The sequence below is a fragment of the Erinaceus europaeus genome, chromosome 1 (assembly GCF_950295315.1).
Source record: "Erinaceus europaeus chromosome 1, mEriEur2.1, whole genome shotgun sequence".
NCBI lineage: Eukaryota > Metazoa > Chordata > Mammalia > Eulipotyphla > Erinaceidae > Erinaceus > Erinaceus europaeus.
Genome location: NC_080162.1, coordinates 23,698,834 through 23,718,002, shown reverse-complemented (window position 1 = coordinate 23,718,002; position 19,169 = coordinate 23,698,834). Strand labels below are relative to the sequence as shown.

The following is a 19,169-nucleotide window of genomic DNA, read 5'->3' as shown; positions in this document are numbered from 1 at the left end:
GCCAGAGCTGAGCAGTGCTCTGGTTAAAAAAAAAAGGGAGGGGAGGGTGTGGTGTGGTGGGGGAATGTGTGGTAGCACAGAAGGCTGAGCGCACAAGGTGCCACAGGACCAGCTCAAGGATCCCAGTTGGAGCCACCGGCTCCCTACCTGTGGTGGGGTGGGGGGGGAGGTCACTTCATCACTTCACAAGCTGTTAAACAGGTCTGCAGGTGTCTTTCTCTCTCACTTGTCTGCCCCTCCTCTCTCGATTTCTCTGTCCTATACAACAACTATAACAACAACAATGGCAACAAAAATGGAAAAAATGGCCTCAGGAGCAGTGGATTTGTAGTCAGGGAGCTGGCATTGTGAATAAAGTGCTGGATTCTCAAAATGAGGTCCTGAGTTCAATCCCCGGCATCACAAACCAGAGCGATGCTCTTCTTTCCCTCTCCCTTTCTCTTGAATAAAATAATAATTATATATATATATGATGGGGTACAGAGAGAGGAGGAGGATGGTTCACAGGATTCTAAGGAAAGCAAATGTTTGCTGTATAGATAGATAAAAGATTATGTCTGGGGAATTACAAGGGTTTACGCAACAATCTTTCATTCCAGAAGCAGAGGTCCCAAGGTCAATTAATTGCTGGAACATTCATAAACCAGAACCCTGGTTTTTTTTTGTTTTGTTTTTGTTTTTTTACACCAGAGCACTGCTCAGCTTTGGTTTATGGTGGTGCAGGGGATTGAACCTCAGGCTTAAGAGTATCTTTGCATATTATTATGTTATGTACCCCCACCTGCTTTTTATTTTTTTTTAAATTATTTCTGGGGCTAGAGGGTGGCACACTTGGTAAAGCAGATATGTTACACTGTGCAAGGATCCAGGTTCAAGTACTTACTTATAGGGGGAAAGCTTCACTAACTGAAGTAGTGCTGCAGTTGTCTCTCTTTCCCTCTCCCATTCTCTTTTCTTCCCCCCTCTCAATTTCTCTATCACTGTCTGATAAAAAATGATTAAAAATTACTTCTGATACCAGTAGTTTTCTTTCTGGACTGGATTTTCTATCTCTATTATCTTAGGTTGGGGTGGGAAACCTTTTTTTTTTTTCTGCCAAGGGCTATATGTTTATTTAACTTAAAAATTGTACTTAATGTTGCTATGAAAAAAAACCTCTGGTTGTCTGCAGGCCAGATATTCCACAATGCTACCTGAGGTATTTATGTGAAAGGTAACAGTTTTTCTTGAGTCTATTCAGTTTTGATTTCCTGGAGCTCAAAATGCAGCCATGTACCACACACATAATGACAAAGGTATATGTGGTCAAAGATAGACCACATATACCTTGGCGGTCCCTACAACAGCCTAGCTGCACAGCTGCCTATACTGTCTTGCTTTATGCAAGAAGACCCTAACCTTTGCACAATAAAACTGCCTAATGCAGCACTTCTCAGAATTTCCCAAGTCCTTAAACAACTATTGAACAATGGCATAACTATAAAAATACCAAAGCAGCAGTTTGGGGAAGCTTGTTTTGAATCTCTTCATGTCTCAATTCCCTCTTTTTTTTCCCCACCAGACAGAGCACTGCTCAGCTATAGCTTATGGTGGTGCAGTCCAGAGTGAACTGGGACCTTGGAGCCCTCAGGAATGACAGACCCTTTGCATCTCCATTATGCTGTTTCCCCCGCCTTCAATTCCTTTTTCTTCCTTCCTTCCCTTCATTTCTTTCTTTCTAGCAGGGAAGGAGGGGGAGAAAGGGGGGAGAGAGCGAGAGCAGCACCACCAAAGCTTCTTCCTATACAGAGGGATCAGGCTAGAACCTACATGGTGCAAATGGCAATACAACACAGTACCCAAGTGAGCTTTTTCACCAACCCCCTCAATTCCTTTCCTCTTCCTCCCCCTCCCCATCACTCCTCCTCCTCTCTTTGGCTTTTAGCTTTTATGGTGGTGGTGCTGAGGGGAGAAGGTTGAGCCTGGGGATTTTGAAAGTCTCTTTGCGTAACCATTGTGCTGTCTACCCTACCTTCCTTTTTGCTCTTTCCAATTCCACGAACGAACCATTCTGGAGGCTCAGAATGGTTTATATATTAATATTATACTGAAAACTTGTTTGTGGGTCATGATGAGAACTGATGAAGGAACACCAAATAATCAAATACTAAGAGGGAAAATCAGGGTGGAGAATGAAGTTACATATTGGCCCCAGGCAGATAAGTACCATAAATATCATTTAGGAGACAGTGTGGACTGGGCAATGAGTTTGAATTTTCTAAGCACTTAAATGCCATTAACTCTTGTGTATGGATTTTCTCTTTTATAAATTATACTATGCAAACAGAAAAGGGGAGGGAAAGAGGGAGAAGGAGAGAAAGAGAGAGGGAGAAAAGGAAGGAGGGAGACACCAGAGTACTGCTCAGTTTTGGTTTATGGTGGTGAAGGGGATTTTGGAATCTCAGACATGAAATTCATTTTACATAACTGTTATGCTATCGCCCCCCACTCAGAGTATGGATCCTTTTTTGTTGGAGGACACATTAAGACGGGGCACCCTATAGAAAAAGTGAAACTGGGTGGGGATAAATAGCATAATGGTTATGCAAACACTCTCATACCTGAGGCTCCAAGGTCCCAGGTTCAATTCCCCGCACCACCGTAAGTTAGAGCTGGGCAGTGCTCTGGTGTTTGTCTGTCTGCATCAAAAGTAAACTATATATATATATAAAGAAAAATTGACGCTTCAAGATGACATTACAAATACATTCTAACGTAGATTCACTCAATTATTAGGCTTTAGGGTTTGTTGTTGCTCCACCCTGCCTAGCCGTCCCTCGGGCCAGGTCCTCGCACTGTGCTTCCGCCCCGCCCCGCCCCGCCCCGCCCTTTCGCCCCGCCCCGCCCCTTCCTCCCCGCCCCTTTCGCCCGGGGTTCCTCCCTCGCGCAGGCGCACTGCGTACGCTGAGTCAGGCTGCGGGGAGAGCTCCTGCAGGCCCCCTCGGGGCGGGGTTTGCGCCTGCGTGGTGGGCGGCTTCGGGGTGGGGCAGGCTTATATTCGCGGACGATCAGCTGACTACCCGCATTGCAGGCTGCGGAGTCAAGCGGAGCCATGTATACCCTGATTCTCCTGGCCAGCCTTCTGGGCGTGGGTAAGCGCCAGGACCCTTACTCTCTGGGAGATCCCCAGCAGGACGCGGCTACCCGTCCCGGAGCGGGCAGGACCGGCGCTCGCTGCTCTGCGCCCTGATCGCCCGAGCGGGGGCGTGACTGCGCAGGCGCAGGCCGGGGCCTGCGGGAGGCGGCGGCCGGGGCAGCTGCGGAGGGTCTGGGCTTCCCTGCCCCGCTGCTGGGCTGGACTGGGGAGGGCCTGGGCAAGTCACATGTGCGGGGACGGAGGGTGGCTGGGGCCTCCGAGGCGTGTCCTCACACTACCGTCTTCGCACCCGGGTGGGCCTGCTGGGTGAGCCCTCCTGCAGCTGGGCTGTGCTTTTGCGGGGCCCGTGACGGACGGAGCAGAGCCCAGGCGGCGGCGGGGCTCCCTGGCCCCATCTCTGTGGCCCCCACTCTTACTGAAACAGTATTGTAGGCAGCACAGCGTGTCCTCCGTTGATGCGCTTGTTTTGCATCCACTTGCTCTTGCTTCTACATCATGAGAATGCGAAGGGTGTGTGTGTGTGTGTGCTGGTTTTTTAAGGGACCCCCCTCACTTCCTTTTGGGATGTCTCGCACAGCCATTGTTTAAGCAATGGCTTTTACTTTGGAGGGACAAAAATACGGTGAGAAATTGCCTTACATAAAGGTATTTTAATTTTTTATTGGATAGAGACAGAGGAATTGAAGCTTCCCTCTTCTTTAGGTGTTGGTGGGGGCTTAAACCCGGGCCCTTGCACATGGTTAACATGTGCTATCAACAACCAGGTGCGCCGCAGCCCACACAGAGCTGTTCTTATACCTGTTTCTTTCCCTGAAATAGTTCTGATGATTGAAGTGTCTGGCAGGAAGCATTATAATGATGACACTTGGGAACCAGTTGCATGACTGTGCAGGAATTCAAAAGGATCTTTCACTCCCATCCCCCTTCATTGCTCTTCCTGGAAGCGAGAAAGGAGTGATGTTGGATACATAAGAAAATTCTGTAGTTCAGGGCGCCGGGTGATTAGCGCACATAGTATGAAGCGCGAGGACCCGCCCAAGGATCCCGGGTCGAGCCCCTGGCTTCCTACCTGCGGGGGGGGGGTGGGGGGGTGTCACGTCACAAGCAGTGAAGCAAGTGTATTTCTCTCTCCCCTTGACCTCCCCCCCCCCAATTTTTTTGTGTCCTGTCCGACATAAAATGGAAAAAATGGCCTCCGGGAGCAGTGGATTCGTAGTGCTAGCACTGAGAACCCCCGCTGTAACACCCTGGAGGCAATACATAAATTAATTAACTAAAGTAAATGAAAATGATAGATGTGATCCAGATTTTAATTCACAGAGAAGACCTCAGATTTTGACCTACATAACCCACCAGAGGAAATAAACGGGATCTTTAGGCATGACCTCAATTTCTGTCTTTTTTTTTTTTTAATTTATTGGATAGGGGGCAGAGAAATTGAGAGAGCAGGGGGAGATAGTGAGGAAGAGAGACAAAGAGACACCTGCAGCCCTGTTTAACCACTCCTGAAGTTTTTCCCCCACAGATGGGGGCCCAGGGCTTGAACCGCGGTCCTTGCACACTGTAACATGTGTGCTCAACCAGGTGTGCCACCACCCAGCCCCCTTTTTAATTTTTATTTATTGGATAGAGACTGTCAGAAATCATGAGGGAATGGGGATAGAGAGGGAGAGAGACAGGCACCTGCAGCCCTGCTTCATCACTCCCAAAGCTTTTCCCCTGCAGGTGGGGACCAGGGGCTCAAACCTGGGTCCTTGCACACTGTATGTATGTGCTCAACCAGGTGTGCTACCACCCGGCCCTATCCCCTTAGATATGTTTTACTTATAGACTATAAAAGGTGATCGATCTGCTGGTATGCTTATAAAAAGAGACTTGATTTTATTTATTGAAAAAATATTTTTGATTTGTTTTTATTGGATATAGACAGAGAAATTGAGAGGGAAGGTGTAGACAGAGGGAGGGAGACAGACACCTGCAGCACTGCTTCACCACTTGTGAAACTTTACTGTGCAGGTGGGGACCAGGGGCTTGAACCTGGGTCCTTGTGCGCTCTGATGTGTGCACTTAGCCCGTATGCCACCACATAGCCCTGAGACTTGATTCTATATTCACTAAAATTTTTTAAAATTAAAAAAAAATTATTAGAGACAGTTGAGAGGGAAGGGGGAGATAAAGAGAAAACACCTGCAGCCCTGCTTCACCAATTGTGAAACTCCCTCTCATATGCTTGGGACTGGGGCTTGAACTTGGTTCTTGCGCATGGTAAGGTGCCCTCAGCCCAGCTCCTGACTGACTGAAGAAAACTACCACTAATCTCTACATTTTTTTTTCTTTTCTTACTATCTTTATTGGATAGAGACAGCCAGAAATGGAGAGGGTAGGGGGAGAAGGACAGAAAGACACCTGCAGCCCTGCTTCACCACTCTTGAAGCTTTCCTTCTGCAGGTAGAGATAAAGGGGGTGGTGGTGGTGGTGAAGAACCCAGGTCCTTACACATTGTAACATGTGCTCTCAACTAGGTGCTACACCACTTGGCCCTATCTCTATTTCTATATTCATTGAGAACCTTTTTTTTTTTTTTTTCTCTTTTTCTTTTTGAAACAGTCATTCTTTATGGCATGAGTCACTTCTCATGAGATCCTTGAGTTCTGAATCAGTTAGGTGCACGAGAAGGACTTGTTTCTTTGGAAATGTAAAGTTCTCTGGTGTACATGGGTATATAGTTCACCAGAATATTTAGTTAAATAAAAAAACTCTCTTCCTTGAACACTTCGGGGGGGAAAGGGAGTGTATTAAAATGTTATTACTGCCTGTCCATAAAGATTATCCCAGGGTCATGGTAATAGCAGTGTTTTGAATGCCCGCTTGTTTGACAGCTTTGGCTACATTGTGGATTTTTGGAAGTGTTACTCCAAAAATCTGAATCTGGAGAGGCTGAATGTTTCATGTTTTATGGTGTCCTGGTGGTAGAGATATTTGATGTGTAGTTGTTTTTCTGTAGATCTGATTTAACCCCTATCTCCTCTTACAAAGAAATCAAGCAACTAGAAAGATCTAATCTGACCTCTTTGTAAGGACTGAAGAGCCCCCCACCCCTATACCACCACCACAGCTGAGGCCCCCAGAAGTAACTCTCACATTATAACTGTCTCTTCCTGGGGAGACCAGAATCAGAACCCAGGTTCTTTCCATCCACATATGCCCGTCTTAAAAAAAAAAATGTACTGGGTTGTAGTTTATATTCAGAAAACATGAGCATTTTGTATGTACAACTGGATAAATCCCCAAAGGTGAATGTACCCAGGATCAGTGAGTGAGTAGAAACCCCAGGCCTCTCCATTCACTGCCCTTGTCTGTCTTTCCCCAAAGGAAACACTTCGTTAAGGTTAGATGCTCGCAGCATAGATGTAAAACCCAACTGCTGCTGTAATCACAAGATAAGCTGTTGGGTGATAGTTCTGGATAAGGGCAAGTTCAGTGTTCATGAGGTTAGAATGTGAAGCACTTGGCATTGTGTCTGGATGTGGGAAGTACTTACTGATACTATCACTTGTGTAGTGGCTGCCTGAATGGTGTTTGCCCAACACTGAGGCATGTAGGTGTGCTGTCTAGGAATGCTAGAATATATTATGTATAAATAAATCTTTACTAGCTTATTATGATGCACGACATAACCATGGCATAACTATCTGGAAACCAACAGAGCTTGATTTCTTCACCTATTAGGAATTCTGCATAAAGGCAGTCTCTTTTTAATAACTGTACATTATTTTATTATTTAATTGTTTTTATTTATTATTGGATAATGATAGAAATTGAAGGGGAGAGGAGGAAGTAGAGGGAAAGAGAGACCTGAAGCCCTGCTTCACTCCTTGTGAAGCTTTCACCCTACAGGTGTGTGGGGGGGAACCTGGGGCTTGAACCTGGGTCCTTGTACACTGTAATGTGTGTGCTTAACCTGGTGCGCCACCACCTGCCCCCTATTTTACTATTTTATTTACTTTTATTTTTTTTAGCTTTTTAATTTTTAAATATTTTAATTTATTTATTAATGAGAGGGATAGGAGGATAGAGAGAAACAGACATCACTCTGGTACATGTGCTGCTGGGGATCAAACTCAGGACCTCATGCTTGAGAGTCCAATGCTTTATCCATATCCAGTGCACCACCTCCTGGACCACGCCTATTTTAGCACTGGCTTCTGAAGCTGAGGGAGTTGAACCTGGGGTTTCAGAACCTCAGGCCTGAAAGTCTCTTTGCATAACCATTATGCTATCTAGCTCACCCAAAGTCTCTATTTTTCCGTTAAGAATCAGCTTTATTGTGTGAAAGTCTGAATGTAGCGCATGAAGGGCTTATCTGTACTAAGCAACCAAGGACTTAGTACGAGCTCCCATTGCTTTGAAGAGAGTGAGCTGGCAATGTTCTAGCTCAGGGAAGGAGAAGTTGCTCCTCCATTTTCTTGGTATGTGAAACTGGAGTGACCAGGCTCCTGCTGGACTGGATGGGAAAGAGGAAGGACATGTTGCTGGCTGAGAGAAGTAAGTAACAAGAAAGGCACAGGGGCTCTCCTGTCCCCGCCTGGCTGCAGCTTTAGTGGACATTAAAGTTACTGCCAACTCCTCAGTCTTATTCTCTGGATCCTTTTGGTCGTTTTTTCCTTTTGTCACTGGGACTTCACCACTCCAGGCTGACTTTTCAGTTAAAAAGAGGGAAAGAAATGAAGAAGGAAAGCCACTTCAGCTTCTCTCCATGCGGTGGAAGCTGGGCTAGAACATGGGTCAGCTCCATGCAGAGAGCAGGTGCACTGTCTAGGTGAGCTGTCCGGCCAGCCCCGGATCCCATTTGGTATTGCCACAAGGATAGCCGGGGTTTTATTTATTTCACAAGAGGTAGAGACAGAGCAGAACACTGCTGCAGCTTGTGTGGTGCCCAGGATCTCCGGAGTGTCAGAACATACGCTTTACTTGCTGGAGCACCTCCTGGCCTGTACCCTGGTGCAAGGTAATGTGTCAGCTCTGCTGGGTGGACAAGCTGGCGGAATTGGTAATTCTTTTCTTTCTTCCTTTCTTTTCTTCTTTCTTTTCCCTTTTGTTGCCCTTGTTGATTTTTGTTTTTAAAGAATTTATTTATTTATTTATGAGAAAGATAGGAGAGAGAAAGAACCAGACATCACTCTGGTACATGTGCTGCCGGGGATTGAACTCGGGACCTCATGCTTGAGAATCCAATGCTTTATCCACTGTGCCACCTCCCAGACCACTACCCTTGTTGATTTTTATTGTTGTTGTAGTTGTTGTTATTGATGTCATTGTTGGATAGGACAGAGAGAAATGGAAAGAGGAGGGGAAACGGGAGGAGAGAGAGAGAGACACCTGTAGACCTTCTTTACTGCTTGTGAAGCGACCCTCCTGCAGGTGGGGAGCCGGGGGCTCAAACCAGGATCCTTACACTGGTCCTTGGTGCTTTGCGCCACATGCGCTTAATCCGCTCCTGGCTACCGCCTGACTCCCAGAATTGGTAATTCTTTATAATGGCGCTAAAATGATATATTGTGGAATAGAAGTTTAACTTGACCATGTTGCTGATTTTGGGGAAGCTACTTAACATACATTTCCTCTTCTGTAGTAATGGGATTAATAGATATTCCTACCTAATTGGGTTGCTCTGAACCTTTCCTTTTAATATTTTTATTTATTTTTATTATTGGATAGAGATAGAGAAATTGAAAGGGGAGGGGGAGACAGGGAAAGAGACAGAGACACCTGCGGCCCTGCCTCGCTATTCGTGAAGCTTTCCCTCTGCGGGTGGGGATCAGAGGCTTGAACCCAGGTCCTTGCACACTGTAATATGTGTGCTTAACCAGGTATGCCATCACCAGGCCCCTTCTCTGAGACTTTCTAAATGACTGTATGACAGGGCTTAAGTCATAAGTACTCTGAGGTTTGCTAATAAGCCACAGATGGAAGGAATTTGGCTAGCTTATGTCCTTCCTTGCCTGACTGACTCAGCTCTCTTCTCTGTCCTTGACTTTGTCATATCCCCCTGGCTCCTTTCATCTCAAAGGATGTTTTCAAGTTTAATAAAACATAATTAAACTGGCTTATAAATAGGTGTGCTGGACATAATTGCTGGGTCAGGACAACAAACCAGGATAAGTAGTTGGCAGTTTAGAGGGTGGTGGTAGTCTCCACTTAGAGTGGATTTGTCAGGGCAGCACTCAGCAAAACAGACTTGCTGCCTGGTAATCTGCTCTTCCTTCCAAACCTTGCTCGCTTTTCTTTCCTTTCACTTTCCTTTCCTCTTCCCCTCCCCTTTTCTCTTATCTTCTTACGAGAGCACTGATCAGCTCTGGCTAATGGTGATGCAGGGGATTGAACCGGAGCCTCAGGCATGACAGTTTGTCTGCATAGCCACTATGCTATCTACCCCGCCCCCTTGCTCGCTTCCATCATAGCACTGCATAACTGGCAGTGTGCAACATGTCATTTGTAGCCTTGACCACTTTCTGTATCTGCAGCATATTCCACAGTGCTTGGCAGACAGGTGCTGAGCATTATTAGTGAAGTTGTGAATGGCACTAAGGACACCTCAACTCGAGACGTGCTGGTGGTTTGGTGTGCATGAGATTGAAATGTGTGTTGTGCCCAGTTCTCCATCATGATTGATAAAAAGAACATTTTATCTATTGACAGTAATTTTTGACAACTTGTGCTTAGGAGTTGACACCCCAGAGTGACTTTGGGCAGCATTGTTTTTTTTTTTCTTTTTTTTTCTTTTCTTTTATTTTTATTTAAGAAAGGATTAATTAACAAAACCATAGGGTAGGAGGGGTACAACTCCACACAATTCCCACCGCCCAATCTCCATATCCCACCCCCCTCCCCCGATAGCTTTCCCATTCTCTATCCCTCTGGGAGCATGGACCCAGGGTCATTGTGGGTTGCAGAAGGTAGAAGGTCTGGCTTCTGTAATTGCTTCCCCGCTGAACATGGGCGTTGACTGGTTGGTCCATACTCCCAGTCTGCCTCTCTCTTTCCCTAGTAGGGTGGGTCTCTGGGGAAGTTGAGCTCCAGGACATTGGTGGGGTCTTCAATCCAGGGAAGTCTGGCCGGCATCCTGATGACACCTGGAACCTGGTGACTGAAAAGAGAGTTAACATACAAAGCCAAACAAATTGTTGAGCAATTTGGGCAGCATTGTTGGCTTTGATCATAGTCTGTGTCTGTGTTAGAGGGGCTGAAGAGTTGTGAGGATTTTTTTTTTCCTTTTCTTTTATATTTATTTATTTTCCCTTTTGTTGCCTTGTTGTTTAACATTGTTGTGGTTATTGATGTCAATGTTGTTGGATAGGACAGAGACAAATGGAGAGAGGATGGGAAGACAGAGAGGGAGAGAGAAAGACAGACATCTGCAGACCTGCTTCACCGCTTGTGAAGCGACTCCCCTGCAGGTGGGGAGCCAGGGGCTCGAACCGGGATCCTTACGCTTGTCCTTGTGCTTTGTGCCACGTGCACTTAACCCGTTGCGCCACCGCCCAACTCCCCTGTTAGAGGATTTCATGTTGATGGTAGGAACTTAGGATACCAACTTGACTCATACCGATACTCTGTGGCTTTAGTTTGAGGAGATTCTGAAATGGGAACCAGCCATGATTTTAGGAAGCTAACCCCCCTTTCTTTGATTCCAGAAATTGGTATTTCTACATCTCTAACTCTTGGTTTTCAGACTTTTCAGTCTGCCTCAATAACACACATAGTAACATATAGCATAGTGTGTGTGTATACACACACACACACACACACACATATATGTATAATTTTTTTTTTTATTGAGGGACTCTAAAGAGATTTTGTTTGGGGCAGGGGGAGGTAGCATAATAGTTAAGCAAACAGACTCATGCATGAGGCTCTGAGATCCCAGGTTCAATCTCCCACACCACAAGCCAGAGCTGAGCAGTGCTCTGGTGAAAAAAAAAAGAGAGATTTTGCCTGTGCTGGTTTTAAATATTTTATTTGTTTAAAGAGACAAATTGAGAAGGAAGAGGAAGATAGAGACACACACATTCCCTGACTGGAGACTGAGGGCTTGAACCCTGGTCTTTGCACATAGTTATTTCAGCTCAACATAATGACTACCACCATGTCCTTTTATATTGTTTGTATCTACTACATTTACTTTTATTTTTTCCCTCCAGGGTTAATTGCTGGGGCTCATTGCCTGCACTATGAATCCACTGCTCCTGGCAGCCATCTTTTTTCCATTGTTATTTGTGTTGTTGCTGTTGTTGGATAGGACAGAGAAATCGAGAGAGGAGGGGAGACAGAGGGGGAGAGAAAGAGAGACACCTGCAAACCTGCTTCACCGTTTGCAAAGCGACCCCCCTGCAGGTGGGCGGGGGCCAGGTGGGGCCCTTGAGCCCGAGCCCGGGGCTCGAACCCAGATCCTTGTGCTTCACACTCACCATCTAACAAGTTAAGCTGACAGATTTTTAAATTTTACCTTACATAATTTCTATGAAAAATAACTTTCCAAATACAAATGCACTACAAACCATTTGTGACAGCTATTGATTGCATTTTTCCCCATCTTTTTAGCTGAAAGATCTCAGCTGGCTAAGCTCCCAGCTGCATCTTGCATTCAGTCTGTGTCGCAGATCCTATGCCTTTATAAAACTACTGCACATTTATCAGTAAATGAATGAAAAACCCACTAACATCTTGGTATTAGAAGACTTTTGACCTCATAGACTCTCTGAAAGAGTTTCTGGGGGCTGGGAAGATAGCGTAATGGTTCTGCAAAAGACTGTCACGCCCAAGGCTCCGAGTGAAGTCCGAGGTTCCATCCCCAGCACCACCGTAAGCCAGAGCTGAGCAGTGCTCTCTGGTCTCTGTCTCTCATTAGAATAAAATTAAGCAAACAAAAAACTTTCTGGGATTCTCAGTGTTCTCTGGACCACATTTTGAAAATCATTGGTATAACCAAGTTGCAGGTGCTGTGGGCATGATAATAACTAACACTTGGGCAAGCCGGGTCCCCACCACGTTGTAGGAAACTTCAGTGCTGTGGTCTCTCTCTCTCTTCACCTCTCTGTGTCTAAAAGAAAAAACAAAAATACCATAAAGCTAATATTAAGAATTTATTGTGCTTAACAGTGGTTTGATCTTCACAACCATTTTCTGAGGTGACAGCACTTGAATCAAAGTATTGGGCATATTCTGTTATCTTGCCCCAATCTGTGCTGTGACCTGAAACTTAGATTTCAGCATTTCTGATTAAGGCAGCATTCCTGCTCATTGAAGTAATTAATTAAAAGGTGACATTTATAGGAAACACATACATATATGTGAAACTTTAATAATTACGTGGGAGGTGGTATAGTGGATAAAGCATTGGAACTCAGGCACAAAGTCCTGAATTCTAGTCTCAGCATCATATGTACCAATGTGATGCTTTGGTTCCTTCTCTCTCTCTCATCTTCTCTTGCTTAATAGATCATAAGGTAAATCTTTATTTTATTTATTATTATTGCCATCAGATTTATTTCTGGGTTTCAGTGCCAGCACTGTGAATTCACTTCTCCCATTTTTCCCTTTATTTTTTATTTGCTAGGACAGAGAAATTGAGAGACAGAGGGAGAGGGAGGGAGAAAGACACCTGCAGACTTGCTTCACTGCTCATGAAGCTTCCCTGCTGCAGGTGGGGAGTGGGGTATAAGCCTGAGTCCTTGCACATAGTACTGTGTGCATTTAACCAGGTGCACCACTACCAGGTCCCCAAGTAAGTTTTTGAAAATAATTACCTGGGGGGCTGGGCTGTAGCTCAGCGGGTTAAGCTCATGTGGTGCAAAGTGCAAGGGCCAAAGCAGAGATCCCTGTTTGAGCCCCCAGCTCCCCACCTGCGGGGGGGGGTGGGGGGGAGTCACTTCACAAGTGGTGAAGCAGGTCTGCAGGTGTCTGTCTTTCTCTCCCCCTCTCTGTCTTCCCCATTTCTCTCAATTTCTCTCTGTTCTATCCAACAGCAATAACAAGGGCAACAAAATGGAAGAAAAAATGGCCTCCAGGAGCAAAGAATTTGTTGTTCAGGCACCGAGCCCCAGCGATAACCCTGGAGGCAAAATAATAATAATTACTACTATACTACTACATGGGACAAATCCACAGCGCTGAATTTTTTTTTTAATTTTTAAAATCATTTTTATTTCCTTTTGTTGCCCTTGTTTTATTGTTATAGTTATTGATGTCATCGTTGTTGAATAGGACAGAGAGAAATGGAGAGAGGAGGGGAAGACAGAGAGGGGGAGAAAAAGACAGACACCTTCAAACCTGCTTCACAGCTTGTGAAGTGACTGCCCTGCAGGTGGGGAGCCAGAGTCTCTAACTGGGATCCTTATGCTGGTCCTTGTGCTTTGCGCCACCTGCACTTTTAACGCCGCGCCACCACCCGACTCCCTGAAGACTTATTTATTAATGAGAGAAAGAAGCAGAGCATTATTCTGACATACATGATGCTGAGGATTGAACTCAGGACCTTTTACTTGCAAGTCTCCTTACTGGCACCACCTCTCAGGCAAGAACACTAATTTTTTAAAATTATTATTATTAGTGAGGTTTGCACTTTTTAAAGCATATAATTAGTTTCTGCCGATGTGTGGTGACCATTCATTTGGTGAGCAAGGATGGCATGGACTAGTGCTGGCTTCTGACTTCTCAGCATCTTGGGCCAGCAGCTCCCTTTGAGCTGTTGCTGTAGGTCTAAACCGTACAGATGTCCCCCTGACCTTGACTGTGCTTGTATAACTGACTGAACTGGGGAGTTCTGCAAGATGGTCACTTTTTTGTGGTATACTTCTAATAGGATGATGATGATGATTTTATTATTTTGCTTCCAGGGCTATTGCTGGGGGCTTGTGCCTGCACTATGAGTCTACTGCTCTTGGAGGCTATTTTTTCCCTTTTGTTTCCCCGTGTTGTTTAATCATTGTTGTTATTGTTGTTGTTATGGCTGTCGTTGTTGGATAGGACAGAGAGAAATTGAGAGAGATGGGGAAGACAGAGAGAGATAGACACCTGCAGATCTGCTTCACCTCCTGTGAAGCGACTCCCCTGCAGGTAGGGAGCCAGGGCCTCAAACCAGGATCCTTGCATTGGTCCTTGCACTTCACACCATGTGTGCTTAACCTGCTGTGATACCACCCGGACCCCAGGGTGATTAAATTTTATCTCTGAACATCACCTAATAGGTTGACTCTCTGGAAGAAGAGCTATCTGCCCCTGCCCTTCCCCAAATTAATTATGCCTCACTGTGTCAGTCTTACACAATCTGAAAAGATTAGAGGTTGGGTGGTAGCTCACTTGATAGAGTACACATTACCATACATGAGGACCTAGATCCAAGCTCCCAGGCTTCACCTGAAGGTATGTCTCCTGTCTCTTTCTCTTTGTCTCTCACCCTCTGTGGAAAATGGGGGAAAGGCCCTCAGAGCGGTGTTTGTGCAGGTACCAAGCTCCAGTGATAAAATAATTGATAACCCTAGTGGCAAGGAAAAAAAAAAGATTGTATCATTGTCCTTCAGCATGTCAGTCATCATTGCATAAGGTAATTTACCTAAGGACTTTGTAGATTATTATCTTGCACTAGAAGTATGGCTTGTGAAGAAATTAAGAAGCAAGAAAGTAGTAGGAGAGGAAAAGCAGCAAAGAAGAAGTCTTTTTGACTTAAAAGCATGCATAATAAGTTTGCCAGGGCCAGAAGTAAGGGGATGTTGGCCTGAGCAGCTGAAGAGCTTTATTTGTCACAGGATCTTTTGTGATAAGAACATTTGAACTTTACTTCTTCCTGCTCAAGGCAAAGTGCTTCTAGACATGTGCTTCTCTCCCCCTCTCTCTAATTATTATTATTAATGAGAAAGATAAAGAACTAGATATCACTTTGGTACATGTGCTACTGGGGGTTGAACTTGGGACCTCATGCTTGAGAGTCCAGTGTTTTATCCACTGTGCCACCTCCTAGACCAACATATGCTTTTTCATATTATTAAAATGGCATTTTTTACATCCTGCTTTGTAGAGCGTTTTCCAAAAACAGGATCCTACAAAGACTAGTGCTCTTTGTCATGGACAGCATCAAGCGGTAGCCAGTCTTGAGAGCACTGTTTCATCTCTTGCTCTCAGGGGATCTAAGTATATGAATTCTTCAGAGAAGGGCTTAAATGAGGGAGACCTGGAATGATACTGGCCCTCCTGAGGATTAGTATTCTTGGTTGCCCAGCAACCTGTTGGTTGCCATGGTGATGCATTTACCCAGACAGCCATTCACTTTCCTGTGGAATGTAGGCTCATTATCAGCACTGGGAAGCTGCTTGTATTCCCCCCCACCTTATTTTTTGTAGTTAGACAAGAACAGTATTTAGTGCATCTTATCTGCTGAAGTTGTTAGGATACAGTGTCTTAACTGCCAGTTAGTACTTGGATAAATGTGCAGTAAACAAATAAAATGAGTAACTTTGAGGCAAGTATTTATTAAACATAAATCTTGATTTTCCTAACAGTCCAGTGGCATCAGTGACTTCATTTTATCTGTGGGGAAAAAAAAAAAAACAAAGCCTGGGGGCCTGATTTGTCTCAAGCCATTTGGACAGAACTTTGAAGCAGGTTGACATTTTCTTTCAGTCATGTGCCATGAAGCATGGGCGGGGGGGGGGGGGGGGGGGTAATAAGAAATGCATATTCATGTGATTTCATTGTGCAAATGTTTCAGGGTTTAATTATACCACCGTAGATGGCGCAGCCTAACTGTACATCTGTAAACTGTGTGGTACAGCCTATTGGTGTCACTGTCACATATGCAATCTGACAGTGACTGGAAAACAGTGATTAAGTGATTGATGCATGACTGCATACAGTGTTAAGAAAAACACTCAATTTTACTTGGAGAGAAAATTACCTTAGAAGTCTCAATTTAAATTCAAGACTCAGTGCTGAAGTCATCACATGAGCACCTGAAACACTTGTGTGTCTAGGGAGTGCTTCCTGCCTTCTAGATTCAAAACCCATGTCTGGTCCAGCGCATGGCAGCCATTCTAGCTTTAAAAATTTTTTAAAAATATTTTCCCTTTTGTTGCCCTTGTTTTTATTGTTGTTGTAGTTATTGTTGTTATTGGTGTTGTCATTATTAGATAGGACAGAGAGATAGAGACAGGAGGGGAAGACAGACGGGGGGAGAGAAAGACAGACACTTGCAGACCTGCTTCACCCACCTATAAAGTGACTCCCCTGCAGGTGGGGAGCCAGGAGCTCGAACCACGATCCTTAAACTGGTCCTTGCTCTTCGTGCCACGTGTGCTTAACCCGCTGAAACCTTTTTTTTGCCTTCAGTGTTATCGCTGGGGCTCAGTGCCTGCACTATGAATCTACTGCCCTGGAGGCCGCTTTTTTCTCCTTTTGTTGCCCTGTTGTTTATTGTTATTATTGTTGGATAGGACAGAGAGAAATTGAGAGAGATGGGAAAGACAAAGAGGGGAGAGAAAGATAGATAGATACCTGTAGACCTGCTTCACCACTTGTGAAACGACCCCCTTGCAGGTGGGGAGCCGAGCTTGAACCAAGATCCTTATGCCGGTCTTTGTGCTTCGCACCATGTGCGCTTACCCTGCTGTGCTACCACCCAATCTCCCTCCCCCCCCCCAGCCTATTTTTGATAAGTCACTTACTATAGGAGCACCACCGCACATCCAGGGCTAGACAGTCAAAAGGAACAGTATTCTCCCCATTCTCAAAAAACACAACAGAAGTCAGTGTCTTTTTTTTTTTTTTTTTTCCTCCCTCACCTCCAGGGTTATCACTGGGACTCAGTGCAGGCACTAGTAATCCACTGCTCCTGGTGGTCATTTTTCATTTTTATTGGATAGGACAGAGAAATTGAGAGGGGTGGGTGAGATAGAGAGGGGGATAGAAAGACAACTGCTGATCTGCTTCACCACTTGTGAAGCGACTCCCCTGCAGGTGGGGAGCCTGGGGCTCGAACCGATATCCTCACGCGATCCTTGCGCTTTGCGCCACCTGCACTTAACCCGCTGTGCTACCATCCGACCTCCCCCCCCTTTTTAGCATAGTTCTTTTTACTTTATTTTTATTGACTTAATTATGATCAACAAATCTGTTGGATAAGAGGGGTACAATTCCACACATCTCCCACCACCAGAATCTGTACCCCATCCTGTTTCTTTCTTTGAGTTCTCATTCTGCTAGTTTTTATTAAGGGCTCAGTAGTGAGGCCCTTGAATTAAGAGTAGTACTCGATTTGGCCCAAGTAGTGTTCATGCCTTAATAGGACACATTTCTTCAAATCTCCAGGGGCTCAGGCAAACATTCTAAGAACTTTTGTAGAGTGTCACACAGTACCTAAGAGAAGAAAGTTGGTGTTGAGAGGCAGAATGTAGTAGGAGCATGAGACAGAGACTTAAAAAAAAATTTTTTTTTTTGTAGAGAACATGCTTTGAGAAATAACTTGCAAGAGTAGTTTACGATCATGTGTAAATACGAAAAATGACACCTAGCTTCCCTCACCTCTCAGGATCCCTTTTAACACAGAATTCCTCTGATACTGGGCATTTTGATTCTGGTTGGTTGCTTCCATTGTTGGAGAGGCAGCCCATTCCATCTTAATTTCCTTGTATCTTGAGCTGTGGCTATCCTCTTCTTCGAACTCTCACGTGTATTTCTGAGGGCTGGGATCTGAAGCAACACCAAGCATGTGCACAGCTGTGTGCTAGGAAGAAGAAGGTGTCCTAGGAAAAAGACTGCTTATCTCTAAAAATTGTCTTAGGCAAATACTCCATTTTTCTAGGGAACCTCAGGAACGCTGTCACGGTGCCCTCAACTTCCTGTGGCATCTGTCATGGTGGTTCAGGCAGCTGCAGCTTCTGTCATCACGTTCATGCTCGTGCTATTGGCGCTTGCTGTTTTGTCTTCTTTCTTAGCCTAGGACTTTTAAAATTTAACTCTGGGGATGTGGAGATAGCATAATAGCTATACAAAAAAAAAAAAAAAAACCTTTTCTGCGTGAGGCACCAAAGCTCCCTTCCACTTTAAATCCCTAACACCCTAAACAGTGCTCTGAATAAGCAAACAAATAAATGTAATTGTGTTTCATTTTCCTAGCTGTCTTTCTTTCCAAGTCTTTGTTATTGTCCCTCCCAGCCTGTGCTGTCAACAGTTCTTGCCTGGCCATTTTGGAATGAACTCTGAGTTTGGTGTCCCTCCATCTGAATCTCCCACCTGCTTTTCATTTCTTGGTCACATCTTGCCTGTGTTTCACAGCATTGCCTGTTGCCCACAGGATACACCCTTCATGTAGTGGCATGCCACCTGCGGTCTTCCTCCATGTTCCCAGGTTCTCTCTTTGCAACTTGTCTCTTGCAATTTCCCTTTAACCTGCTCCTGAAAAGACAAACGGAGGGGGCCGGGTGGTGGTGTCCCTGGTTGTGCACATATGCTAAAACGTACAGGGATCCAGTTCAAGTCCCGGGTCCCCGCCTGCAGGGGGAAGGCTTCACAAATGGTGAAGCAGTGCTGCAGGCGTCTCTCTGTCTCTCTTCCTTTCTGTCTCCCACTTCCTCTCAATTTCTGGCTGTCTCTATCAAATACGTATCATTTCTCAGTGTCCATGAAATCTGTTTCGGGTTTGACTCTGACCCCATATTCTACCAGGTGATTACCATACCATGCATACTTTTCTTACATCTAGTTCTCAATTGCTACTTTGGCTCAGTAGGCCACTGATTAATAGTAACTGTTGGGGTTTAGGAAATCACCTTGTGTTTGTATTTGCTGAGCAATCTCAGATAAAAGGGCTATGGAAGGTTACTTTCAAAATACAATGTCTGGCCAAAGCAAATAGCAAAGTAGTTTGGTGCATATGCTGACTGAGTCAGATTCCTCCCTGGAGTATTTTTAGCTACTAAGTATATACTGCTTGGCTATATAAATGTGCCTCTGTTCTCTGAAACCTGAGAGATTTTGGTCTGTT

At 45.0% G+C, this 19,169-nt stretch overlaps 1 protein-coding gene across 1 annotated transcript in view; it reads left to right on the top strand.

Annotated features, from left to right (window-relative positions):
* The first annotated feature begins 2,971 nt into the window (after window positions 1-2,971).
* Window positions 2,972-19,169, top strand: part of PSAP (prosaposin) — a 37,115-nt gene continuing 20,917 nt past the window's right edge. The window contains exon 1 of the mRNA XM_016195344.2: window positions 2,972-3,131. Coding sequence (XP_016050830.1) covers window positions 3,092-3,131 — 40 coding nt within the window. The 5' untranslated portion in view covers window positions 2,972-3,091. The remainder of the gene's footprint in view (window positions 3,132-19,169) is intronic.